Consider the following 27,954-nt stretch of genomic DNA (forward strand, 5'->3'; position numbering starts at 1 on the left):
GAAAAACAGCCGTATCTCTGTGAAATGTCAACGAAGCACTGTACCGCAAACTTTTCATTTTCAGTTTGTGTCATGTTAATTTTGCGACCCGCGGAAACAACTGCAGAAGACCACAACACTTCAAAAGTCGCTGCCAGAAGCGGCACCGCTGTTAGTGCTCGGTATTTATTATAGGAGGCATTCATTTACAAAATTTTTTGATATGTTAATATATGAGAAAGACCCCACGGACCCCACTAAACATGCTTGGGACAATGCTGTTATCACTGTCAAGCAAAATATATTGTATCTGTGGGAAAAACTGGGTTTGTTTCTGTATGTTTCACAAACTGCTTATCAGAGACGACTCCACACGTGCCTTAACACAGACTATGGAGAGTAAAAAATTATAATATTCATAATATACACTGAACCAATATATAAACACAATATGTAAATTGTTGGTCCCATGTTTCATGAGCTGAAATAAAAGATCCCAGAAATTTTCCATACTCAACAAAATGTTGTGCACAAATTTGTTTACATCCCCATTAGTGAGAATTTCTCCTTTGCCAAGATAATCCATCCACCTGACAGGTGCGCCATATCAAGAAGCTGATTAAAAAGCATGATCAGTACACAGGTGCACCTTGTGCTGGGGACACTAAAAGGCCACTCTAAAATGTGCAGTTGTGTCACACAACGCCACAGATGTCAAGTTTTGAGGGAGCGTGTAATTGGCATGCTGACTGCAGGAATGGCCACCAGAGCTGTTGTCAGATAATTGAATGTTAATTTCTCTACCATAAGCTGCCTCCAATGTCATTTTAGAGAATTTGGCAGTACATCCAACCAGACCACGTATATGGTGTTGTGTCGGTTTGCTGATGCTAATGTTGTGAACAGAGTGCCCCTTTGGTGGCGGTGGGGTTATGGTAAAGGCAGCAATATGCTACAGACAACAAACACAGTGGCATTTTATTTATGGCAATTTGAAAGCACAGAGATACCGTTACAAGATCCCAAGGCCCATTGTCATACCATTCATCCGCCACCATCACATCATGCTTCAGCATAATCAAAATCAAATTTATTTATATATCTTCTTACATCAGCTGATATATCACAGTGCTGTAAAGAAACCCAGCCTAAAATGCATAGTCCCATGTTGCAATGACCTGTACACAATTCCTGGAAGCTGAAAATGTCAGGTTTTCCATGCTCAGCATACTCACCAGACATGTCACCCATTGAGCATGTTTGGGATGCTCTGGATCAACGTGTACAACAGTGTGTTCCAGTTCCTGCCAATATCCAGCAACTTCGCACAGCTTCTGGGACAACATTCCACAGGCCACAATCAACAGCCTAATCAACTGTATGCGAAGGAGATGTCGCGCTGCATGAGGTAAATTGTGGTCACACCAGATACTGACAGGTTTTTCTGATCCACACCCCTACCTTTAAGGTACAGTATTGGTGACCAACAGACACATATCTGTATTCTCATTCATGTGAAATGGGCCTAATGAATTTTTCAATTGACTCATTTCCTTATGTGAACTGTAACTCAGTAAAATCTTTGAAATTGTTCAGTATAAATACAAACAAGTACAGAGGGACCATTGCAGACTGCGTTCTTCCTTTTAGTTGGAAGGAATGCAATCTGTCACTTTAAAAAGGCATAAACTCCCTCAAGAGCCAATGTGGTGTTCCACAGGGATCGATTATTTGACCTCCACTTCTAGTTTAAATGAATGCTCTGCCAAACACAAGTGGTACAGAAGGACTATTGCACTTGTTAAGCTTAATCAGCAGTATTTCCCCACTAATAAACATGCATCTCTGCAGTCTGGACTATGAAAACTTGATTTGTTTGAAGAAACACTAGCAGCTAAATGCAGTGCCATATATCAAACGAGTTTATACTAATGCTATGTTAGATGCACATTAATTGCACATAATTCAAACCTCATTGCCACATAAGCGATGTAGAATTATCGATTCACTTTAAGAATAGGATTTGTTCACTGTGGGTAAAGCATACAATGAACCTATAGATGACATTTGGTTACTTTAGGTATTCAATACCGCAGGTCATAGCTATAGAACTTACCTGTAGTTTTTCCATTAAAGAAATAATACGATTTCCATCTCTTCACAGAACTGTTACATTTGTCAACAAATCTCTTTAATTACATCACAGAAAAGTCAAAGCCAATGAAGTGAACAAACTTGATAGTTTGATATAGTTGTTTTGTAATAATAGGCGAGACAGTTTACCTTCGTATACCATTGATTTGCATTGTTAAATGTGTAGTTGTGGACCTACAGTATGTGTATCATTCAGGGTGAGGGACATATGGGAAAAGTGATGCGGTACAGCGCTCTTTCACACAAAACAGACACATGAACAGCCGTTTTTTTTTTTTTTTTTTTTTAAATCTGCCCTAATCAAGTAAAGCCAGGAGGAGCATTCAGATAGTTCAACAGTTATTTTTCACCTGCCAGGCAATTTGACTTTCTTCTAATCAGTAAGACAGTTTTCATACATGCAACAAACAGCTTGCTTAGAGCCGCACACAGGACTCGCTGCGCAGCAACAACAAAAAAACCAGGGCACCCTCTCCATTCATTAGGTCCTGTACTCTCAATATGGCATTTTCAGCTAATTTTCATTAACCCCTTCTCCCCTCCAAGAAACCCAAATCCCACCAACTTAAACTATCAATATAAGAACCCTACAAAGCGATACAAAATGTGAATAGCTAAGCATTATGGGTAATTTTAAAAATAAAAGTTAAATGGTGCAAGGGCAATTCTTTCTCTCACCTTTAAGCACCCGACGCGGTCAAGGGGCTTTAGTGAAATGATATGCTAAAGGACACTGCCTGTCACAATAGGCCAGATGTACCTCTGACGACATTACAGTACAAAACCATTAAAAATGAATGGTGATCAAGAATTCAAGTTCAAAATAAAAAATGACTGGTTCAGCAGGGGGACAGGTTGAGATTACAATCGAAAGCTCTCGACCCTGACGTACCAAACCACACCATTAGGGCAGAGTAACTAAGAGAGATTCTACATATACCAGCCTTCTGGCCCACACATACATACAGACAGACACACAGAACAGCTCTTCTTCAATGCTTCTTAAGCGCTGGGTGTGTTGGTGCTGGGTTTGACCTAGAAGACGCTCAGTGAAGACACTCCTCTATGACAGACAGCTATGGATAAGCCAATCCAGCTAGCCCCCTGGTCTCTCCTCTTCAGAGTCTTTGTGGGAAGGGGAGGGTCACTGTGCGTAATTCAAGTCAACAGTCAGGTTTGTTCTACTGAATCCTAAATGGTAACTACTCGTCTCTCACGGGGTCCCTGGAGCAACAGTGGCAAGTGCAGGCGACAGGGGGCTCTAGGCCTGGTCTGGTTCTGGGGGAAGGTCTCAATCACACTTTTAGGCCGGAGGGGTGGGGGTTTGTGGAGTGTGTGACCAGGGACCAGATAGTAAACAAGTCCTGACCCGAACCTCACCATACACACCTCGACACCAAACACAGTCACTCTAGTGCAACAGGAGAGAAATGACGGTGCTGCCTTTCAGCATGACAAGCCAGGCAAGATGGCTAGCTAATGCTTCCCCAAACAGATTTGAGTTTGTTTGTCCTTCAATGCCGATTTGTCTGTATTTTGCTAGACTTTTGTACTGATGGCGTTCCCTTTTTTTGGTCGGAAACAATGCAGCATTATTGAAAACATGCAGTAGAATAGTACAGTATCAATAGTCAGAAATGATCGATTAGACATTAACATTACATCCACCCTTTTGTATACGTCCACCATATCCTGCTTGAACTTGAAGCAATAGGGGACTCTTATCTTTGAATCAGATGCTCTGTACACTTGGGGCCTGATAGGTAATATGGACAACAATCCTTTTGAGGGGACCTCTCTGACATAGTCAATCTACACTGAACAAAAATATAAACGCAACATGTAAAGTGTTGGTCCCATGTTTCATGAGGTGAACTAAATCCCAGAAATGTTCCATATGCACAAATATCATATTGCTCTCAAATTTTGTACATCCCTGTAAGTGACCATTTCTCCTTTGTCAAGATAATCTATCCACCTGACAGATGTGGCATATCAAGAAGCTGATTAAACAGCATGATCATTACACAGGTGCACCTTGAGCTTGGGACAATAAAAGTCCACTAAAATGTGCAGTTGTCACACATGTCTCAAGTTGAGGGAGTTTGCAATTGGCACGCTGACTACAGGAATGTCAACCAAAGCTGTTACCAGAGAATTTAATGTTAATTTCTCTACCATAAGCTGCCGCCAATGTCGTTTTAGAGAATTTCGCAGAACGTCCAACCGGCCTTGCAACCACGCCAGCTCAGGACCTCCACATTCAGCTTTTTCCCCTGTGGGATCGTCTCAGGGGGTGGGGTACTGAGGAGTATCTCTCTCTGTAATAAAGCCCTTTTGTGGGGAAAAACTGCTAAGTGGGTGGGCCTATGCCCTCCCAGGCCCACCCATGGCTGCGCCCCTGCACAGTCATGTGAAATCCATAGATTTGGGCCCAATTTATTTCAATTGACTGATTTCCTTATATGAACTGTAACTCAGTAAAATATGACATTTTTGTATGTTTCATTTATATTTTTGTTCAGTATATAATAAAAAAAATAACTGAAGATTCTCTTGAAAGGCATGGCTTTAGTTATGCCACACGCATCTTATGATTCATACAACAATAGGATTATTTTCCCGCTATGCATTATCATCAAATTACAAATACACGCCCTACAACTTGGCAGCAAAAAGAAAAAAAGCTTCCAAATATAGCAAACGCACGCTATTTCACATCAAATCACATGGCACCAGAACGCTGCACACACTGGAGAAACTGTCTGTTTCTTGTTGTTGTTTACAATTACCCTTACATGGCACTTTGAATGGACTAACCTTGTCTATCGGTCACGCCTATGCAAAGAGAAAGAACTGAAAAAAATCTCAGCATCGGTACCCCGGTGCTGGCACAATTCAAGTAAAAGCCTTTCTGACATGGAATGATCATACAACTAAGGTCCATTTTAAGTGCAGTGTAATTGCACACCAATGCAGGGGGATCACAATGCCACTGGTGGGTGCAGCATGGGGAGGGGGGGGGGGGGGGGGGGGGAGCTTATGTCCCTTATGTTCAGGTCTGGGTCCCCTGCAGAGTCTGAGCACCCATTCTTTGTTAGATAAGGCTTTGAGGAGAAGCGCACCAGCAAGACAGGGCCATACTGTTCCTTTATGCCGGGCGTACACTACATGACTTTCAAAATCCAAAACGTCGCTGAGCCGCTCACATTAAACAACCGTCTTACCTGTTGTTTGTCTTGCCAACGTAGTGGTGCGCACACTAAACCATGTGGTACAAGACAAGATTCTTCACTTAGTCGTGAGGATTCGTGGTACCACGCTGTCTGGCGAAAACAATGTGATGTGATTAGATTGTTAACGTTGCTAGAACGAGCTGTGGCTCAAAGCATCCTCAAAGTTTATAGTCAGACATTCAAGCTTGCCATAGAGTTGAAATATCTAGCCAATACATTTTGCTTGTGAACTTCAGAGCGGTAACCAATTGACACTATGGCTTTTAAGGCAAGTACAAACGCATACCAGCTAGCTAGTAGTAGTCGTCGCTCCTGTTCGAGAGTCTACACATTATGGTTGATGTGATACATCATCTCACTGGCTTCTACTCTGGCGAGCTCACATTGCCTATTGCCGATCACCGTTCTCAAAACATCTCACACTACAAGAGCATTACACATTGTGCCAATAGAATCAAACATGTTTGAAAATATTGGGACGTCTTGGACGGTTCGAGTATGCAACAACATGGTGATTTTGTCTCCGATCTCAAAAACTTGTCTGCGACAGCTAAATCGAGGGCCAAAAATCGTGTAGTGTACACTCGGCTTTAGGGTTCGTGATACACCATCTGTCGACCCAAAGCAGTCACCCACTATCTCCTCTGAGGGATTCTCTCCCTCTCCTGGGCAATAAGGGCCAAGTCACACAGAACTCTACCTGCTGTAAGGGTCACCTGGGTAACTATCTCTGTTGTTACTGCCGTTGTTGTTGTTGTTATTGTTGCCATTTCTGCCGGTGCCAGAGGGGTAAGAGCCGCGAGAGGAAGAAGAGGAGGAGAAGAGCAAGGAGGAAGAGGGGCCTGGCTCAGAATCGTCCATTCGGCCGGCTCCTTCAAACATGTCGTCGATGTCCATGGTCACTGAGAGACTGGCCCCCTCACCCTCTGAGGCTAGGCCAGGGGGTTGTGGTTGAGAGATGGAGGGCATACCCCACACCTGGCCTGGGCGAGGCTCTGAGGGAGCAGAGGGGTGCTCCAGGCTGAGACACAGGGAGTTGAGGGGGCAGGTGGAAGGGGAGGCTGTAGAGGGGCCAGGGTCGGCCAGAATAGGGTCACTGCTGCTAGGCCGCTTGGCTGCAGCACCCGCCCCAGTCTGGGAGCCGCGGTGGATGCGGTGGCTGACGATAATGTTGTTGCCAAACCCACCCATGGAGGCCATGGTGGTGCTCTGCTCCCGCTGAACCACCGCCGTCATGCCGCCCTCTGCGATGAGCCGGCGGATCCGTGCCAGGGCGTCCTCTCCCGGGGCGTACTCTGGGGCCTCACCTGGGACAGAGGGAGGGAGGGAACGAGAGAAGATTGAGCGCTGATAATTCATGCTTTCAAGCTGCAGATTGTGTGGCATGTCACCAAAAAAACGATACAATGACAACTTAATTAGCCCCGGGAAGGAAGTTAATATGTCAGTCTGCTGTTATTCCTTGAAACCCCAGTGTTCAGTTCAGCTGGTTGGTAGAAGAGGGCGGTTATGAGGAAATGATGGAAACCATCGAGGGCCATAGGAAATGACTCCAAGAGGGGAGAAATTCAATTATGCCTGCCGAAATTACATTTTGTTCAAGTTCCTAAACCCCTTTGACTCATTGTTGGACTGTCTGTCAAAGTGCGTACCTCTCTCACTCAGGGAGAGCGAGATAGAGCTACGATTGTGAGATATGGCATATACATTTTGTATGATAAATTTGGGTCACCGGTTCACAATTTTACCTTTTCAGAGATCTCTGCCAAGCAAGGAGGAAAGGAGCCAACCAAATCCCGCCTCCCACTTTCAACGCAATTTGACTCATTCTACCTTGTGTGATCAGATCATTATGGAAAAATAGATCTACTAAAATGAGGGAAAGAGTGAGTCATAGGATGACACACATGGGCTAAAAGGCTCATTTATTTAACAAATGTTTCATCAGAATGTAACTTTCTTACAGTAGCCAGCGAACATATCCTACATTTCTGTTGCACATATTGCAGACACCTGTACCAAGGCTATCGATTTATTCGCACTTTCCAATTTTTTTATTGGGGTAGATCAAATATGATATTACATTTATTATTTGCCTACATTTGCCCAAAATTTTTTTATATATATAAATAGGTAGACTAATTGACAACAATTTCACAAAATGATGCAGGGGATTTCGTTTGGAAGCCAGGGCCAAATTGCCTTCTCTCGAGTGAGCAAGACAATGTCTAATTTTATCAAATTAAAATGTATTTTATATGTTTGCATCCAATATTCTTGCATCAAATACCCTACTCTGTGAAAGTTTGATCGATCACACACAACTGTTCAAAAGTTTGGGGTCACTTTTGAAAGAAAAGCAAATTTTTTGTCCATTAAAATAACATCAAATTGATCAGAAATACAGTGTAGACATTGTTAATGTTGTAAATGACTATTGTAGCTGGAAACGGCAGATTGTTTATGGAATATCTACATAGGCGTACAGAGGCCCATTATCAGCAACCATCACTCCGGTGTTCCAATGGCACATTGTGTTAGATAATCCAAGTTTATAATTTTAAAAAGATAATGGCTCATTAGAAAACCCTTTTGCAATTATGTTAGCACAGCTGAAAACTGTTGTCCTGATAAAAGAAGCAATAAAACTGGCCTGTAGACTAGTTGAGTATCTGGAGCGTCAGCATTTGTGGGTTCGATTACAGGCTCAAAATGGCAAACAAGCACTTTCTTCTGAAACTCGTTAGCCTATTCTCGTTCTGTGAAATGAAGGCTATTCCATGCGAGAAATTGCCAAGAAACTGAAGATCTCGTACAACGCTGTGTACTACTCCCTTCACAGAACATAGCAAACTGGCTCTAACCAGAATAGAAAATGGAGTGGGAGGCCCCGGTGCACAACCTAGCAAGAAGACAAGTATATTAGTATGTCTAGTTTGAGAAACAGACGGGCTCACAAGTCCTCAACTGGCAGCTTCATTAAATAGTACCTGCAAAACACCAGTCTCAACGTCAACAGTGAAGAGCCGACTCCAGGATGCTGGCCTTCTAGGCAGAGTTGCAAAGAAAATGCCATATCTCAGACTGGCCAACTCTGCCTAAAAGGCCAGCATCCCAGAGTCCCCTCTTCACACACCATATATTTTTTTTATACATTTCCTTTATTACCCTCCAACCCACCACTCCTCCCCCAGTTGGAGAAAACTAGTGAACACCACCACTTTAGGCCTGTAATTCCAGTTTATACATACTATGGACAAAGTCCATTTTAAAATAGTTATATTTTGTTTATTTTTACTCCTGTCCTTCCCCTACCCTCAACCTCGCCCATCTATTTCTGATGTCCATATCTTTCAAACTGTGCTCTTCCACAAAAGTTGTTAATCTATATACACTACCGGTCAAAACAACTGATTGGCTCAAACACATTGAGGAAAGAAATTCCACCAATTAACTTAACAAGGCACACCTGTTAATTGAAATGCATTCCAGGTGCCTATCTCATGAAGCTGGTTGAGAGAATGCCAAGTGTATACAAAGCTGTCATCAAGGCAAAGGGTGGCTATTTGAAGAATCTCAAATATAAAATATATTTAGATTTCTTTAACACTTTTTTGGTTACTACATGATTCCATATGTGTTATTTCATAGTTTTGATGTCTCACTATTATTCTACAATGTAGAAAATAGTAAAAAATAAAATAAAAACCCTTGAATGAGTAGGTGTTCGAAAACTTTTGACCGGTAGTGTACGTTTTACAATCATAGTATGTTTTACATTAGTTCTCTTGTTAATAGTGGTTATTAGTCCCAACCGTCAACTCCATTCAACCCCTCCCGTCTATTGTTAATAGTAGTTATTAGTCCCAACCGTCAGCTCCATTCAACCCCTCCCGTCTATTGTTAATAGTAGTTATTAGTCCCAACCTTTAGCTCCATTCAACCCCTCCCGTCTATTGTTAATAGTAGTTATTAGTCCCAACCGTCAGCTCCATTCAACCCCTCCCGTCTATTGTTAATAGTAGTTATTAGTCCCAACCTTCAGCTCCATTCAACCCCTCCCGTCTATTGTTAATAGTAGTTATTAGTCCCAACCTTCAGCTCCATTCAACCCCTCCCGTCTATTGTTAATAGTAGTTATTAGTCCCAACCTTCAGCTCCATTCAACCCCTCCCGTCTATTGTTAATAGTAGTTATTAGTCCCAACCTTCAGCTCCATTCAACCCCTCCCGTCTATTGTTAATAGTAGTTATTAGTCCCAACCTTCAGCTCCATTCAACCCCTCCCGTCTATTGTTAATAGTAGTTATTAGTCCCAACCGTCAGCTCCATTCAACCCCTCCCGTCTATTGTTAATAGTAGTTATTAGTCCCAACCTTCAGCTCCATTCAACCCCTCCCGTCTATTGTTAATAGTAGTTATTAGTCCCAACCTTCAGCTCCATTCAACCCCTCCCGTCTATTGTTAATAGTAGTTATTAGTCCCAACCTTCAGCTCCATTCAACCCCTCCCGTCTATTGTTAATAGTAGTTATTAGTCCCAACCTTCAGCTCCATTCAACCCCTCCCGTCTATTGTTAATAGTAGTTATTAGTCCCAACCTTCAGCTCCATTCAACCCCTCCCGTCTATCTCTTAACACCATCCATATTGGATTTCTATTTGCCATATATTTTTCAACTGTGCTGTGATGTTTCACAAAAAACGTTTCTATTTTCATTGTTTCTACAGATGGAAATTGAAAATATATTTTTTTGCTATAAGTATATTATTCATCGATTGACTACTGACTTTTCAGATCGCCCAAAAGTGCTATCTGCAGGGTTAGCTCCAGGTAAACAACTCAGCCATTCCTGGACCTGTGACCAAAAACAAGCGACATATTGGAAAGTACCAAAACAAAAGAACTAATGATTCTGCCTCTTCGCAGCAAAATCGGCAGAGCTGGGAAGGTTGTATTCACCATATAAATAACATTCTATTGGTTGCAAGAATTTTGTATAATAATTTAAAATGTAAAAATTCTAAGTTTTGAATCTGGTGTTGTTTTGCATATCAGTCCATAACCATGCACCATGGAATCAGTATGTCAAAAACCTCTTCCCAACTATTTTGCAATCTATATGGCACGGCTGTCATTTTTTTGGTCCTTAATGAACCCGGTATACTTTTTATTATTTATCACAATTTTCTTTAACCAATTATAGTCTTTAATGCAGGACCGACAAACATGTTCCATACTTTCCCCGTTCCACTTTTGTGGTAATGCTGCAGTTAGTTGGTTGTAATTTTGGGTAGAGCAGACATTTCCATGTTTTTGTTAGCTGCATGTGTGACATAACTCCACCAGTCCTATTTATGATATAATTTACAAAGATACCCTTTTTTTGTATTATTAATTTTTTTATTTTATTTTTTATTATCAATTAGTATATTTGAGTTAAACCACAATATTTTTTGTATTGTTTGTTCTGTCTTTTCTGGTGGACTAAATTAAAATTGTAACCTATGGCTGTTTTAAAAAGTGATATTTTGGAGATGATTTTCTTTTCAAATAACTTAAAGTGAGAGGTTGTAATCTGAATAAAGGGAAAAGGGCCTTTCTTGAACATGGGGTTAGACATTCTTACTAATTTTCTAGAGAACCAGTTCAGATTTAAGTATACATTTTGTATGACTGAAGCCTTTTGTGAAAGGTCTAATGCTTTCACAGTTAAACATTTCTTGGTAAACTACACAGTAATGTAAAAGTTGTATTTTTAGTGATCCAATACGTAATATAGTAAGTACACTTTCATAATTTGGTTGTAATCCAGAGAGTTTAGAACAATTATTTTGATCCTCTATGAGGCTGTGGAGGGATCCAAGTTGTGGATTTAAAAGAAAACATGAATCCACATACAATGACACCTTTGTTTTTAAGCCCCGTCTGTCTAATCCCTTGATATGGTTGGATCTGATTTTAATAGCTAACATTTCAATGACCATAATAAATAGATAGATATGCCGATAGTGGACAACCTTGTTTTACTCCGACAGTTTAATACTTTGAGAAGTAGCCATTAATTACACCTAGGGTTACTATACATGATTTTAACCCATTTCATAAGATATTCTCCAAAATTGAAATGTTACAGGTATTCATTCAATACACACATCTATCTGTATACACACATATACAGTTGAAGTCGGAAGTTTACATACACTTAGGTTGGAGTCATTAAAACTCGTTTTTCAACCACTCCACAAATGTCTTGTTAACAAATTATAGTTTTGGCAAGTCGGTAAGGAGAACTACCAAGTGCATGACACAATTTTTCCAACAATTGTTCACAGACAGATTATTTCACTTATAATTCACTGTATCAACTCCAGTGGGTCAGAAGTTTGCATACACTAAGTTGACTGTGCCTTTAAACATCTCAGAAAATATCAGAAAATTGTGTCATGGCTTTAGAAGCTTCTGATAGGCTAATTGGCATCATTTGAGTCAATTGGAGGTGAACCTGTGGATGTATTTCAAGGCCTACCTTGACATAAGAACGCTTTATTGAGCTTCCGCCATGTATATCTCACTAGGTCAGGATATTAAACCTCCTCCATGTATATCATCTCACTGGGTCAGGATATTAAACCTCCATGTATATCTCACTGGGTCAGGATATTAAACCTCCATGTATATCTCACTAGGTCAGGATATTAAACCTCCATGTATATCTCACTAGGTCAGGATATTAAACCTCCATGTATATCTCACTAGGTCAGGATATTAAACCTCCATGTATATCTCACTAGGTCAGGATATTTAAGCCTACATATATCCACTAGGTCCAATATATCCATGACATACATGATTTCCTTAACCTCTAGGGGGTGTGGGACGCTACCGTCCCACCTGGCCAACATCCGGTGAAATTGCAGAGCGCCAAATTCAAATTAAATTACTATAAATATTTAACTTTCATGAAATCACAAGTGTAATACATCAAAATAAAGCTTAAGTTGTTAATCCAGCCGCCGTGTCAGATTTCAAAAAGGCTTTACGGCGAAAGCAAACAATGCTATTATCTGAGGAGAGTGCTCAGCACACAAAACATTACATACCAGCCAAGCAGATTAGTCACGAAAGTCAGAAATAGCAATAAAATGAATCACTTAGTTGTCATTCTCCCTCATTTTTCAGAATAAAAGCCTGAAACAATGTCTAAAGACTGTTCACAACTAGTTGAAGCCATAGGGAATGGAATCTGGGTCCTATCCCTTTAAATGGTGGATAGGCTTTCATTGGAAAAACAGCCATTTCAAAATAATGGCACTTCCTGAATGGATTTTCCTCAGGTTTTCGCCTGCCATTTTAGTTCTGTTATACTCACAGACATTATTTTAACAGTTTTAGAAACTTTGGAGTGTTTTCTATCCAAATCTATTATATGCATATCCTAGCTTCTGGGCCTGAGTAGCAGGAAGTTTACTTTGGGCACGCTTTTCATCCGGAGATGAAAATAGTGCCCCCTACCCTAGTGAGGTTAAGAGCATGCGGGTGATAGTTTGTAGTGCGATTTCTTTTACGGTCCATTGAGGTATTTAAAAACAGTATTATAATAAAAGTCTTGTATTGCTTGCAGGGTTGATCATTTATTATATATATTTTCAAAGAAGCGTGGATCATCAGTATTTGGTCCGTAAAGGTTAATGAGCCATCTCTGTTTATGGTCCAATAAAATATTTAAAATCATCCATCTACAGTGGCTTGCAAAAGTATTCACCCACCTTTGCATTATTCCCATTTTGTTGCCTTACAACCTGCAATTAAAATTGATTTTTTTTTTTTTTGGGGGGGGGGGGGGGGGTTGTATCATTTGAGTTACACAACATGCCTACCACTTTGAAGATGCAAAATATTTTTTATTGTGAAACAAACAAGAAATACGATGAAAAAAACTGAAAACTTGAGCGTGCATAACTATTCACCCCCCCCCCCCAAACACCAAAGTCAATACTTTGTAGAGCCACCTTTTACAGCAATTACAGCTGCAAGTCTCTTGGGATATGTCTCTATAAGCTTGGCACATCTAGCCACTGGGATTTTTGCCCACTTTTCAAGTCAAACCTGCTCCAGCTCCTTCAAGTTGGATGGGTTCCGCTGGTGTACAGAAATCTTTAAGTCATAGTACAGATTCTCAATTGGATTGAGGTCTGGGCTTTGACTAGGCCATTCCAAGACATTTAAATGTTTCCCCTTAAACCACTCAAGTGTTGCTTTAGCAGTATGCTTAGGGTCATTGTTCTGCTGGAAGGTGAACCTCTGTCCAAGTCTCAAATCTCTGGAAGACTGACATTGGTTTCCTTCAAGAATTTCCCTGTATTTAGCACCATCCATCATTCCTTCAATTCTGACCAGTTTCCCAGTCCCTGCTGATGAAAAACATCCCCACAACATGATGCTGCCACCACCATGATTCACTGTGGGGATGGTGTTTTTCGGTTAATGAGAGGTGTTGTGTTTGCGCCAGATATATAGTGTTTTCCTTGATAGCCAAAAAGCTCCATTTTGACCAGAGTACCCTTTTCCATATGTTTGGGGAGTCTCCCACATGCCTTTCGGCAAACACCAAACGCGTTTGCTTATTTTTTTCTTTAAGCAATGGCTTTTTTTTCTGGCCACTCTTCTGTAAAGCCCAGCTCTTTGGAGTGTACAGCTTATAGTGGTCCTATGGACAGATACTCCAATCTCCGCTGTGGAGCTTCGCAGCTCCTTCAGGGTCATCGTTCGTCTCTTTGTTGCCTCTCTGATTAATGCCCTCCTTGCCTGGTCCGTGAGTTTTGGTGGGCGGCCCTCTCTTTTTAATAATGGATTTAATGGTGCTCCAAGGGATGTTCAAAGTTTCTGATATTTTTTTATAACCCAACCCTGATCTGTACTACTCCACAACTTTGTCCCTGACCTGTTTGAAGATCTCCTTGGTCTTCATGGTGCCGCTTGTTTGGTGGTGCCCCTTGCTTAGTGGTGTTGCAGACTCTGGGACCTTTCAGAACAGGTGTATATATACAGAGATCATGTGACAGATCATGTGACACTTAAATAAAGTCCACCTGTGTGCAATCTAACTAATTATGTGACTTCTGAAGGTAATTGGGTGCACCAGATCTTATTTAGGGTCTTCGTAGCAAACGGGGTGAATACATATGCACGTACCACTTTTCCGTTTTTTATTTTTTTTATTTTTTTTTAAACAAGTAATCTTTTTCATTTCACTTCACCAATTTGGACTATTTTGTGTATGTCCTTACATGAAAACCACATAAAAATTCATTTCAATTACAGGTTGTAATGCAACAAAATAGGAAAAACGGCAAGCGGGATGAATACTTTTGCAAAGCACTCTACCTTGCGGATCAGTTTGGACAATTTGCACATTCAGATCAGAATTACTGTTCATTAATTTTGAGTTCATTTCACCCCCCAGTCCATATTCCAGACAACTTCATCTAAAATTGTTGAATGAGTTTCCTGTAAACAATAGATATTTTCCTTCTCTTTGAGCCAGGTAAATATTGTTCTTCTTTTCTTATTATCTGTTAAGCCGTAACAATTATTTATTATTATAAAAAATGGTTTTACCCCTTTTTCTCCCCAATTTCATGGTATCCAATTGGTTGTTACAGTCTTGTCCCATCGCTGCAACTCCCGTACGGACTCGGGAGAGGCGAAGGTCGAGAGCCGTGCGCCTCTGAAACACGACCCAGCCAAGCCGCACTGCTTCTTGACACAATGCCCGCTCAACCCGGAAGCCAGCACCAATGTGTCGGAGGAAATACCTGGCGACCGTGTCAGCGTGCATGCGCCCGGCCCACCACAGGAGACGCTAGAGCACGATGGGACAAAAATGGAATAATCTCCCGTCCCTCGCACAAGTGTTACTGTCAAGTTCAACACAACAAAAGCAGTATATTTGGGCTACACTGCACATTATTACATTGTACACTTTCTGCCTGTGGACATCTGTTCTACAATGTGCCAGCAGAGCATGATACCCTTCGTTGGCATAATTGATCTCTTTCAGGCAGAGAGTACACCTGGCATACCCCTTTTTATCCATTGTTTGTTTCTTTCTCCATTATCGCAGCTCTTTTGTCACTCATTTCAAGGCTCTCCTTCAACTCCTTTATATCCTTACTGACTAATTCAAGTATGCCCAGTTTGTCATCTATCAACTTTAACAGATCGCTTTACACACTTACCGGACCCAGTGGTGAAAAGCTTAAATGGTTTGTATCTGTGGAGGAGTGGCCACGTTTGAGTGTTGCTTGTTTTCGTAATTTGTCGATACATTTCTCTAGCCTTCTGATTAGTTTTGTGATATTATCCAAATTAAATGTTATTACCCATGAGTATATCAAGTGCTAATATTTAGTCTAACTTACTAATATTAAATATTAAGTTTTTATCTTAAGGCGATTTGCACCGCTGTGTTCAGTACGCCATCTGATACTATTGTGTTTGTTTCACGAGCAGTAACTCCATGGTCTGATGTTTCCTCCTTGCTTGGCAGAGATCTCAGAAAATATCAAAATTGAGAACCCATGACCCAAATGTATATGCCATCTCTGAATCGATTGGGCTTCCCGAATTTGTCTATTATTTTCAGAGTTGCACTATTCCACAAAGTTCTGACTAGCGCTCAATGAGTGGGGGGGCTGCATAACATGTTTAGGTAGCTCGCGCTGTACCGCACACACCGAGTGAGAGAGGTGCGCACTTTGACAGACCCCCCAACAATGAGTCGGAGGGGTTTAGGAACTTTGACACTCAAAATTTGCCGTTATTCTCCATTAACATCAAATTAACACTCCATGCTTAGGGTCATGTATAAAAATCCCAGTTGCACATTATTTTTGGCTACCTTGGCTAGAACAGATCTCAGTGACCTTTTGAAAGAGGGGTCTCGAAGAAGCATAGGGGGTTTAAAGGGTGTGTGTCTCAGTCACCAGATCTCAACCATTTGAACACTAATGGGAGATTCTGGAGCGGCACCGGAGTGTTTTCCACCACCATCAACAAAACACCAAATTATGGAATTTGTGGAAGAACTGCGTTGCATCCCTCCAATAGAGTTCCAGACACTTGCAAACTCTATGCTAAGGCGCACTGAAGCTGTTCTGGGGGCTCGTGGTGGCCCAAAGCCCTTTAAAGACACTATGTTGGCGTGTCATTTATTTTGGCAGTTACCTGTGATGGATTCTGGGTACTAACTCCTAAACTTGGGATAGGGTTAATTATCAGGTATCCTATTGAATAATTGGGTGCTTAGGTTTAGAGGGTCTACATCAGAAGTTAATGGTTATCTGTAGGAGGAAGGTATATGGTGGGTGCAATTAAGCTTGGAATGTACTGAGTGTAGGGAAAGAGATCACACGTGGCAGGCATTGATAAGAGATCAGGTCACGTTAAGGGAGAAATAAAAGTTAATGGCCCTTATCACTTAGTGTCCTGCCTAGCAGTAAAGACACAATGTTTGTTCAGATGTGTAGGAGGAGACTCAGACTAGGAGGAAGGGTTAAATATCAGTGCTTGTCTGAAAAGGTTGTACTGATCCTCTGGGAAGAATAAACTAGGTTGACTTTTCAAAGTGTCCGTTGAGTTTTTACTCTGGAAATTAGAACCTAACACCTGCATCTTTCACGGATTCTGTCCTCTCCAAAACAGACAGTTGAAACAGCCCTTCCTGACCATGTGCCGTCATTACAGCCATATAAAAAAAAATGTTTCCCCTACACCTATTTGTTTGAATTGAATGAGACTAGAGGGCCTGGATGTTGCTTTGGGGGCCTTTGCACCCCGCCTGGAGATCATAGTAGAGGAAAACATGCTGTAAAACCATATAGAAGGTACAATAAGAGGCACTGTGACAGGGTTGGAGTCAATTCCATTTCAATTCAGGAAGTACACTAAAATTCCAATTCTCTATGCTTTTCAATGAGTAACATTTCGAATTGGGTTTACTTTCTGAATTGACCCCAACCCTGCTTTATGGCATTATAAAAAGGGAGGGTAGTAGGTGGGACTGGTAGGATTACCAGTGTTAGCGGTAGAGGTGCCGGCTTCTGTCGAGGCGTCCCCCAGGGCTCTGTCCTCGATCTGGCTGGTTTGTGGCTGCTCTAGGCTCCCTTTGGCCTCGCGGCTCGTGGACGGGAGCTCTTGACGGACTTCTGAGATAGTGAGAGAAAATATTGATACATTTACATTTCCTCAAAAAACTAAAACTGCAACACTAAACTGCACAATACGTTAGATGAGACATTAGGTTAATATCTGTGTTAAATACAAAATAATACTTTTACTGCTGACACTTAATTGAATGTCAATGTGTCTTTGAGGACGTTCTGATTGGATCTCAGTGTTTCTTTTTCACACAGGGAGCCAATGAGAAGTCGGTGGCAGGTAGCCGAGCGGTTAGAGCATTGGGCCAGTAACCAAAAGGTTACTTGTTCGAATCCGTAAGCCGACAAGGTGAAAAATCTGCCGATATGCCCTGGAGCAAGGCACTTTACCCTTATTGCTCCAGGGTTGCCGTTGGGTATATCCGAGGGAGATGGGATATGCAAAACAAATATTCCATACATGAGTATAATACACACTTGAAACAGAACAAATATAGGCACCCACCAAATTATTATTATTAGAGCCTGACCGATGTGATATTTTTGGGTCCAATACCGACTAGGGAGAAAGTCAGATTATCGATATAACTGCCGATATGTTTAGGGGGGGGGGGATGAAAATACTTTTTTTTTTTACACAAATTGTGCTCTAAAGGATTAACAGATACTCTAAATTATGATTTCTTAACTAAATATTGCTCGGCTATGAAAAGCCAAGTTACATTTACTGAGGTACTGACCTGTTGCACCCTCTACAACCACTGTGATTATTATTTGACCCTGCTGGTTATCTATGAACGTTTGAACATGTTGAAGAATAATCTGGCCATGTACTGTTATAGTCGCCACCCGGCACAGCCAGAAGAGGACTGGCCACCCCTCAGAGCCTGGTTCCTCTCTAGGTTTCTTCCTAGGTTCCTGCCTTTCTAGGGAGTTTTTCCTAGCCACCGTGCTTCTACATCTGCCTTGCTTGCTGTTTGGGGTTTCTATATAGCACTGTGACATCAGCCGATGTAAAAAGGACGACTTTATAAATACATTTGATTGATATTCAAATTAACATGTAAAAACATTTTGTGGTTTACATGATAACCACCAAAAAGCAACTCTCCTCTATAAATACAAAGGTAAATACAAAACACTTGTTTAGTTTACCTTTAGGTACAAGTTAAAGATTGGTCTACGGCAGTGGATAAGAAGTGTTTGTGTTAAATGAAGCACTACAATCACACTAATAAACAAGGGGAAGTTCACTGGCTGAATTAAACTGCGTCAAAGTAAATCTGAAACTGCCATATTCCCAAGTCCACAACCTACGCATTGAAATTCAGTAACATGTAGTTCGTAATTGCACCAGTAGATGTCAACATTTGTATTGAGAAGATTCATTAAGTGCTTTACAACAGTCATAGGTCATGTAACCAAAAGACTTCACTGGCACCCTTGCAATGACATGTTATGACAAGCTCATGCTTGCTGTTTACGACAATGTTTTCTTACTGAAACCACAAGTACTTTACACTGTTATTCAATACAAAATGTATTGGCTATATATATGTCAACTGCAAATGGCATGCAGTGATGACTGAAAATGTTTATGCAGGGAAATGCTTGCAGCAGTGGTAATTGTCACAAGTTCTAATTTAGCTAGTTAGCTACTCATCTCATAATGAATGGAAGCACATGGCCTGAATGATAGACTGTCTCGCTTTTTGCAGATTGCATATTTCAGAAAATAAACAAAATAAGCCCACTGGCTAACATAATAGGCCCAGACAGTAACATTTATATTTTTGTATCAAGGATGAGTGTTCACTTTAGCGCCAGTCCAGTGTTAACACACAAGTAGAACAGAATGCTAGCTAGCTAAGCTTGCTGGCTAGATAACTAAGCTCACTACCCTGCTGCTGGCTTGCTCGTCATCTAACGTTAACTCAGTGAGAATGTGATGAGGACAAGGCTGCTTGCTTGGTGAAGTGTACTTCTGATTATTTACTTATTCAAATGCACTGCCTGTGGTAAGCTACTCACCGTCAAACCACCATGCATACTCTCGCTCACGTTGTGACCTAGGGTTGAATGATGTTCAGGCAACGATAAAAAAATATTACTGCAAATAGGCAGATATATTTTATTGAACCCTTATTTTACCAGGTAAGTTGCCTGAGAACACATTCTCATTTACAGCAACGACCTGGGGAATAGTTACAGGGGAGAGGGGGATGAATGAGCCAATTGTACGCTGGTAACTACATGCCTAGAATGATCAGAGATCAAATGACAGTGCATTCGGGAAAGTATTTAATTATTATTTTCCGGATTGACTGACCATGTCTTAAAGTAATGATGGACTGTCATTTCTATTTGCTTATTTGAGCTGTTCTTGCCATAATATGGACTTGGTCTTTTATCAAATAGGGCCATCTTCTGTATACCCCCCCTACCTTGTCACAACAGATTGGTTCAAATGCATTGAGGAAAGAAATTCCAGAAATGAACTTTTAACAAGGCACACCTGTTAATTGGCTTAATTTAATAGGACCCGCAAAACAACGTCAACAGTGAAGAGGCGACTCCGAGATGCTGGCCTTCTAGGCAGAGTTGCAAAGAAAATGCCGTACCTCAGTCTGGCCAATAAAAATAAAAGATTAAGATGGACAAAAGAACACAGACACTGGACAGAGGAACTCGCCTCTTCACTGTTGACGTTGAGACTGGTGTTTTGCAAGTACTATTTAATGAAGCTACCAGTTGAGGACTTGTGAGGCGTCTGTTTCTCAAACTAGACACACTAATGTACTTGCCCTCTTGCTCAGTTGTGTACCAGGGCCTCCCAATCCTCTTTCTATTCTGGTTAGAGCCAGTTTGCGCTGTTCTGTGAAGGCAGTAGTACACAGCGTTGTACGAGATCTTCAGTTTCTTGGCAATTTCTCGCATGGAATAGACTTCATTTCTCAGAACAAGAATAGACTGACGAGTTTCAGAAGAAAGTCCTTGTTTCTGGCTATTTTGAGCCTGTAATCGAACCCACAAATACTGATGCTCCAGATACTCAACTAGTCTACAGGCCAGTTTTATTGCTTCTTTAATAAGGACAACAGTTTTCAGCTGTACTAACAATTGCAAAAGGGTTTTCTAATGATCAATTAGCCTTTTAAAATTATAAACTTGAATTAGCTAACACAACGTGCCATTGGAACACAGGAGTGATGGTTGCTGATAATGGGCCTCTGTACGCCTATGTAGATATTCCATAAAAAAAAAATGTTAACAAAATATGCCGTTTCTAGCTACAATAGTCATTTACAACATCTACAGTGTATTTCTGATTAATTTGATGATGTTATTTTAAAATGGACAAATGTTTTTTTTTGCTTTTCTTTCAAAAACAAGGACATTTCTAAGTGACCCCAAACCTTTGAGCGGTAGTGCATTTCTGGGAAAGGCTAATATCAACCGATTTATCGGTCGGGCTCTAATTATTATTATGTCTCCTACCATAAGCAGCAGCGTGGGAGGTGCTGGGCCTGGGGAGGTCCCTCTCTGTCTGCGTCTCGGCATTCTGCAGCTGGACGATGGGTGTCTGAGTGCCCTGTGAGGTCACAGAGGGGGCGGGGTGTCGGGGCTGGAGGCCAATGGCGTTCATGAGACCCATGTCTCTGTCAAGTCTCCAGCTGGAGCGACTGGGGGCCCTTGGAGCAGACAAACACCACAGAGAAGATTAGTAAGACATGATTGGATGGACACTCATAACAGTTTGGGGTTGTAAATTCTGGAACCTTCCCCCAAATTCCCCGGTTTTAAAGTTTGAGGATTTGGGATAAGTTCCTGAATTTTGCCACAGTTCAGTGCACACAGCGAGCAGGCCAGGGAGAGGGGTAAGAGAAAGAGGTGTCAACAACGCCTTCAGTGATGGGTCCTAGATTCCTCACCCTGGTCGATCTGTACTGCGGGTCCTGCTGGTTCCACTACCGCTGTTGACTGTGAATATGGGCTCTGTGCTTGCTTCGGCCGGGCTCTCTCCATCACTACGGTAGAACCTAGAGAACAGAGAACATTTATCATCGGCGACGATGTCGTCATAATTGGATCTCTCCATAATGCTTCCGCCATCATTTCCTATGACCTAAACGAGCTTATGGACATGAATAATGAATCGCCTCTACCATCTGTTATATTGGTGAATGCACAATTGCTGGAAAATAAACTGGATGAGCTCCGTTCGAGACTATCCTATCAATGGGACAATAAGAACTGTAATATACTATGCTTCTCCGAGACATGACTGAACAAGGACATGGATAACACAAATCTAGCAGTTTTTTTCAATGCATCGCCAGGACAGAATGTCAGAGTCCACTAAGATCAGGGTTGGTGGGGTGTCTATCAACAGCTGGTGCGCAATCTCTAATATTAATTAGCTTAAAGTTTAAGGAAGTCTCGAAGTTCTGCTCGCCCAAGTTAGACTACCTCATGATAATCTGTAGACCATACTATTTACTAGGGCTGTCCCTGACCAAAAAAATTTATCTTAGTCAACCGAAAGTAGTGGACCAATCGATTGTTTAAAAAAAAAAAAAAAGTGTAGCCTATTTTTCCATTTATAGACACACCCTATGTGTTTCAATAAAATCAACTATATATGCATTGAGCTAGTCTGATGCATTCAGCTCACTGTTGGATGAAATAAGACACAAATGACTCGAGAGCCAGAGATCAAGATAGCCAGAAGAAGAAGAAAAAAAGAAACCAAGGACAGATAATTTTTACGTGCTAAACGCTTCAGCACTCGGCAGTCTCTTTCTGTGAGCTTGTGTGGCCTACCACTTCACAGCTGAGCCGTTGTTGCTCCTAGGCGTTTTAACTTCACAATAACAGCACTTACGGTTGACTGGGGAAGTTCTAGCAGGACGAACTGACTTGTTGGAAAAGGTGGCATCCCATGACGATGCCATGTAAAAAAGTCACTGAGCTCTTCAGTTAGGCCATTCTACTGCCAAAAACTATAGATCACCTTTACTTCACACACAAACAAAGCTCACCTCCGCCCTCTATTTGGCAAATCAAACCATAACTTGATCCTCCCGATTCCTGCTTACAAGCAAAAACTCAAATATGAAGTACCAGTGACGCGCTCAACACAGAATTGGTCCGATGAAGCGGATGCTAGGCTATAGGACTGTTTCACTAGCACAGACTGGAATATGTTCACGGGATTCATCCGATGGCATTGGACTTTACCACAGTCACCGGCTTTGTGCATAGACAACTATGTCCCAACAGAGACCATACGTACATATCCCAACCAGAAGCCATGGATTACAGGAAACATCTGCATTGAGCTAAAGGCTGAAGCTGCCGCTTTCAAGGAGCAGGACGCTTATACGAAATCCCGCTACGCCCTCCAATTAACCATCAAACAGGCAAAGTGTCAATACAGTACTAAGATGAATCCTACAGTACCGGCTCTGACGATCGTTGGATGTGGCAGGGCTTGCAAACTATCACGGATTGCGAAAGGGAAACCCAGCCGAGAGCTGCCCAGCGACACGAGCCTACCAGACGAGCTAAATGCCTTCTATGTTCACTTTGAGGCAAGCAATACTGAGCCATACGTGAGAGCAGAAGCTGTTCTGGATGACTATGACCACGCTCACCGTAACCGATGCGAGTAAGACCTTTAAAACATTCCCAAGGCCGCAGGGCCAAACTGATTACCAAGACGCGTACTCAGAGCATGCGCTGACCAACAGGCAAGTGTCTTCCCTGGAATGTTCAACCTCTCTCTGACCCAGTCTGTAATACCTACATGTTTAAAGCAAACGACCATAGTTATTGTGCCTAAAACACCAAGGTATCCCGTCTAAATGACTACTGCCCTGTAGCACTCACATTTGTAGCCATGAAATGTTTTGCAAGGCTGGTCATGGCTCACAACTCCATCATCCCAGAAACCCTGGACCCACTCCAATTCGCATACTGCCCCAACAGATCCGAACACGACCCCATTCACATCGACGGGTCAATAGTAGAGCGGGTCGTGAGCTTGAAGTTCCTCAGCGTCCACATCACTAAGGATCTATCATGGTCCAAACACACCAACATAGTCATGAAGAGGGCACGAAAACACCTCTTCCTTCTCGGTAAGCTGAAAAGATTTGGCAAGGGCCCTTAGATCCTCAAAAGATTGACCAGATGCATTACCGCTTGGTATGGCAACTGCGTGGCATGCAACCGCAAGGCACTAGAGGGTAGTGCGTATGGCCCAGTAGATCACTGGGGTAGAACTCCCTGCCATCCAGGACCTCTATACCAGGCGGTGTCAGAGGAAGGCACAAAAAATTGTCAGACTCCAGCCACCCAAGTCATAGTGTGCTCTCTCTTGTACCGCATGGTAAGCAGCACCGGAGCGCCAAGTCTGTGATCAAAAAACACCTGAACAGCTTCTACTCTGAAGCTATAAGACTGCTGAACAGTTAAATGGCTGCCAGGACAATTTAAATTGACACTATTATTTGTTTATTCATCCACCCTAATCGTTTTGCACTGATTGCCTTGCACTGGCTCTATGCCAGCGTTTCCCAAACTCGGTCCTTGGGACCCCAAGGGGTGCACGTTTTGTTTTTTGCCCTAGCACGACACAGCTGATTCAAATAATCATCAAGCTTTGATTATTTTAAATCAGCTGTGTACTACTACAGCAAAAACCAAAATGTGCACCCCTTGGGGTCCAAATGACAGAGCTTGGGAAACACTGCTCTACGCACACTCACTAGACTCTAGCCACGCACACACTTTACATGGTGCCTTCTGAAAGTATTCAGACCCCTCGCTATGAGGTCGAAGGAATTGTCCACAGAGCTCCGAGACAGGATTGTGTCGAGGCACAGATCTGGGGAAGGGTACCAAAAAAATATGTCTGCAGCATTGAAGGTCCCCAAGAACAGTTACCTCCATTATTCTTCAATAGAAGAAGTTTGGAACCATCAAGACTATTCCTAGAACTGGCCGCCCGGCCAAACAGCGCAATTGGGGGAGAAGGGCCTTGGTCAGGGAGGTGACCAAGAACCCGATGGTCACTCTGACAAAGCTCTAGAGTACATCTGTGGAAATGGTTGTCCTTCTGGAAGGTTCTCCCATCTCTACAGCACTCCACCAATCAGGCCTATATGGTAGAGTGGCCAGACGGAAGCCACTCTCAGTAAAAGGCACATGACAGCCCGCTTGGAGTTTGCCAAAAGGCACCTGAAGACTCTCAGACCATGAGAAACAAGATTCTCTGGTCTGATGAAACCACTCTGTCCTGAATGCCAAGCGTCATGTCTGGAGAGAGCGTGGCATCATCCCTACGGTGAAGCATGGTGGTGGCAGCATCATGCTGTGGGGATGTTTATCAGTGGCAGGGACTGGGAGACTAGTCAGGATCGAGGGAACGATGAACGGAGCAAAGCACAGAGCGATCCTTGATGAAAACCTGCTCCAGAGCGCTCAGGACATTAGACTGGGGTGACGGTTCACCTTCCAACAGGACAACGACCCTAAGCACACAGTCAAGACAACACAGGAGTGGCTTTGGGACAAGTCTCTGAATGTCCTTGAGTGCCCAGCCAGAGGCCGGACTTGAACCCGATTGAGCATCTCTGGAGAGACCTGAAAATAGCTGTGCAGCAAAGCTCCGCATCCAACCTGACAGACGTTGAGAGGATCTGCAGAGAAGAATAGGAGAATTTCCCCAAATACAGGTGTGCCAAGCTTGTTGCGTCATACCCAAGAAGACGTGAGGCTGTAAACACTGCCAAAGGTGCTTCAACAAAGTACTAAGGGTCTGAAAACCTGTAAATGTGATTTTTTAAATGTTTTACTTTTTTTCAATAAATGAGCAATGTCTAAAAAACTGTTTTTGCTTTGTCATTTTCAGGTATAGTGTGTAGGACTGATGAGGAATAAAAGCAATTTAAATCAACTTTAGAATAAGACTATCGTAACAGTGGAAAAAGTCAAGGGGTATGAATACTTTCCAAAGGCACTGTACACTGCTGCTACTGTGTTAATTATAAATCCTGAAAGCCTAGTCACGTTTACCCCTACCCACATGTATGGTACCAGTCAAAAGTTTGGACACCTACTCATTCAAGGGTTTTTCCAAATATTTACTATATTGTAGAATAATAGTGAAAACATCACATCTATGAAATAACACATAGGGAATCATGTAGTAACCAAAAGTGTTAAACAAATCAAAATATATTTCATATTTGACATTCTTCAAAGTAGCCACCCTTTGCCTTGATGACAGCTTTGCACACTCTTGGCATTGGCTCAACCAGCTTCACCTCGAATGCTTTTCCAACAGTCTTGGAGTTCCCACATATGCTGAGCGCTTGTTGGCTGCTAAGCCCTTCACTTTGCGGTCCAACTCATCCAAAAACCATCTCAATTGGGTTACGGTCAGGGGATTGTGAAGGCCAGGTCATCTGATGCAGCACTCCATCACTCTCCTTCGTGGTCAAATAGCCCTTACACAGCCTGAAGGGTGGGATGGGTCATTGTCCTGTTGAAAAACAAATGATAGGTGGGGCTAAGCGTCAATCAGATGGCATGGCATATCGCTGCAGAATGATGTGGTAGCCATGCTGGTTAAGTGTGCCTTGAATTTTTTTTTTAAAACCCCCCCCAAAAAATCACAGACAGTGTCACCAGCAAAGCACACCCACACCTCCATTCTTCACGGTGGGAACCACACATGCGGAGATCATCCGTTCACCTACTCTGCGTCTCACGAAGACACGGCGGTTGGAACCAAAAATCTCAAATTTGGACTCATCAGACCAAAGGACAGATTCCACAGGTCTAATGTCCATTGCTCGTGTTTCTTGGTGTCTTTTAGTAGTGGTGTCTTACCAGCAATTCGACCATGAAGGCCTGATTCACAGTCTCCTCTGAACAGTTGATGTTGAGATGTGTCTGTTACATGAACTCTGTGGAGCATTTATTTGGGCTGCAATTTCTGAGGCTGGTAACTAATGAACTTGTCGTCTGCAGCAGAGGTAACTCTGCGTCTTCCTTTCCTGTGGCGGTCCTCATGAGAGCCAGTTTCATCATAGCGTTCGATGGTTTTTGCGACTGTACTTGAAGATGCTTTCAAAGTTCTTGAAATGTTCCGGGTTGACTGACCTTCATGTCTTAAAAGTATTTGAGCTGTTCTTGCCATAATATGGACTTGGTATTTTATCAAATAGGGCTATCTTCTGTATACCAACCCTACCTTGTCATAACACAACCGACTGGCTCAAATGCATTAAGAAGGAAATAAATTCCACAAATTCACTTTTAAACAAAGCCCAACTGTTAATTGAAATCAATTCCAGGTAACTACCTCATGAAGCTGGTTGAGAGAATGCTAAGAGTGTGCAAAGCAGTCAAGGCAAAGGGTGGCTACTTTGAAGTATCTGAAATATAAAATTTATTTTGATTTGTTTAACACTTTTTTGGTTACTAATAAAGAAAACCCCTGAAATGAGTAGGTGTCCAAACTTTTGACTGGTAGTGTACATACAGTATTATCTCGTACCCCTACACATTGACTCGGTACTGGAACTCCTTGTGTATAGCCTCGTTTTATTGTTTCCCAGTTTATAAACAAATATTTGTCTTACTTTTTAACTCTGCACTGTTGGAAATGGGCTCTTAAGTAAGCATTTCACTGTAAAGTCTACACCTGTTGTACTCGACGCATGTGACCAATAACATTTTATTTTTATCCCCACTGAGGGATTCCTTCATGTGATCACAGACAATGACCTCATTACAGACCAATAATTGACCCGCTCCAATCCAGAGGCTTCCTGTTTACACTGGCTATTAGAATAATCGAATCAGAGACCAATCAAATCCAATTCACCGCCAGTGTTGGAGGTGGTGGTATGGAATACACTGAACTCAAGATACCAGGAACACACCTTTGAACACAAAGTGTATATTGATGACTACAAAACAAACAAGTCACCAATACACCATCCCGATAGGGCCCAGTCTTATCAGGTATAAGATTTACAAAATGGTCAGACAGGAGCACTGCTCACACGGGCCTGCAGATGACCAGGTCTCCTTTGTTGGTCCCGTAGGCCAGGCCCATCCCCGGGTCTGGAAGCCATCTGGCTGAATTGATGCTGACATGCCGCCGCTGGTCCGGAGCCATGGGGTAGACCACGTTGAACACCATCTAGGGAACAATTGGAGAACCCAGACAAATAATCATAAACGTCAACATCACTCCAGTGTCCCTGCACATTGTAAATATGGTATTGGAAAGGACACTGTATATAGTATCCTTACTTAGTGTTCATATTTCTTATGTTTTTTTTTTAAATACCAGAATTACATTGTTATTGCATTGTTGGGTTTTGAGTTGGCAAGAAAGACATTT

The 27,954-nt window shown here is 42.1% G+C and overlaps 1 protein-coding gene across 1 annotated transcript in view; it reads right to left on the reverse strand.

Moving 5' to 3' along the window:
* Positions 1-2,148: 2,148 nt before the first annotated feature.
* Positions 2,149-27,954, reverse strand: part of ambra1b (autophagy and beclin 1 regulator 1b) — a 51,387-nt gene continuing 25,581 nt past the window's right edge. Inside the window, exons 14-18 of the mRNA XM_014123983.3 lie at positions 27,611-27,750; positions 21,461-21,568; positions 21,027-21,220; positions 17,445-17,576; positions 2,149-6,676 (exon numbers count right to left, since the gene is read on the reverse strand). Coding sequence (XP_013979458.1) covers positions 6,066-6,676; positions 17,445-17,576; positions 21,027-21,220; positions 21,461-21,568; positions 27,611-27,750 — 1,185 coding nt within the window. The 3' untranslated portion in view covers positions 2,149-6,065. The remainder of the gene's footprint in view (positions 6,677-17,444; positions 17,577-21,026; positions 21,221-21,460; positions 21,569-27,610; positions 27,751-27,954) is intronic.

The sequence above is a fragment of the Salmo salar genome, chromosome 10, assembly GCF_965601325.2.
Source record: "Salmo salar chromosome 10, fSalSal1, whole genome shotgun sequence".
Classification (NCBI taxonomy): Eukaryota; Metazoa; Chordata; class Actinopteri; order Salmoniformes; family Salmonidae; genus Salmo; species Salmo salar.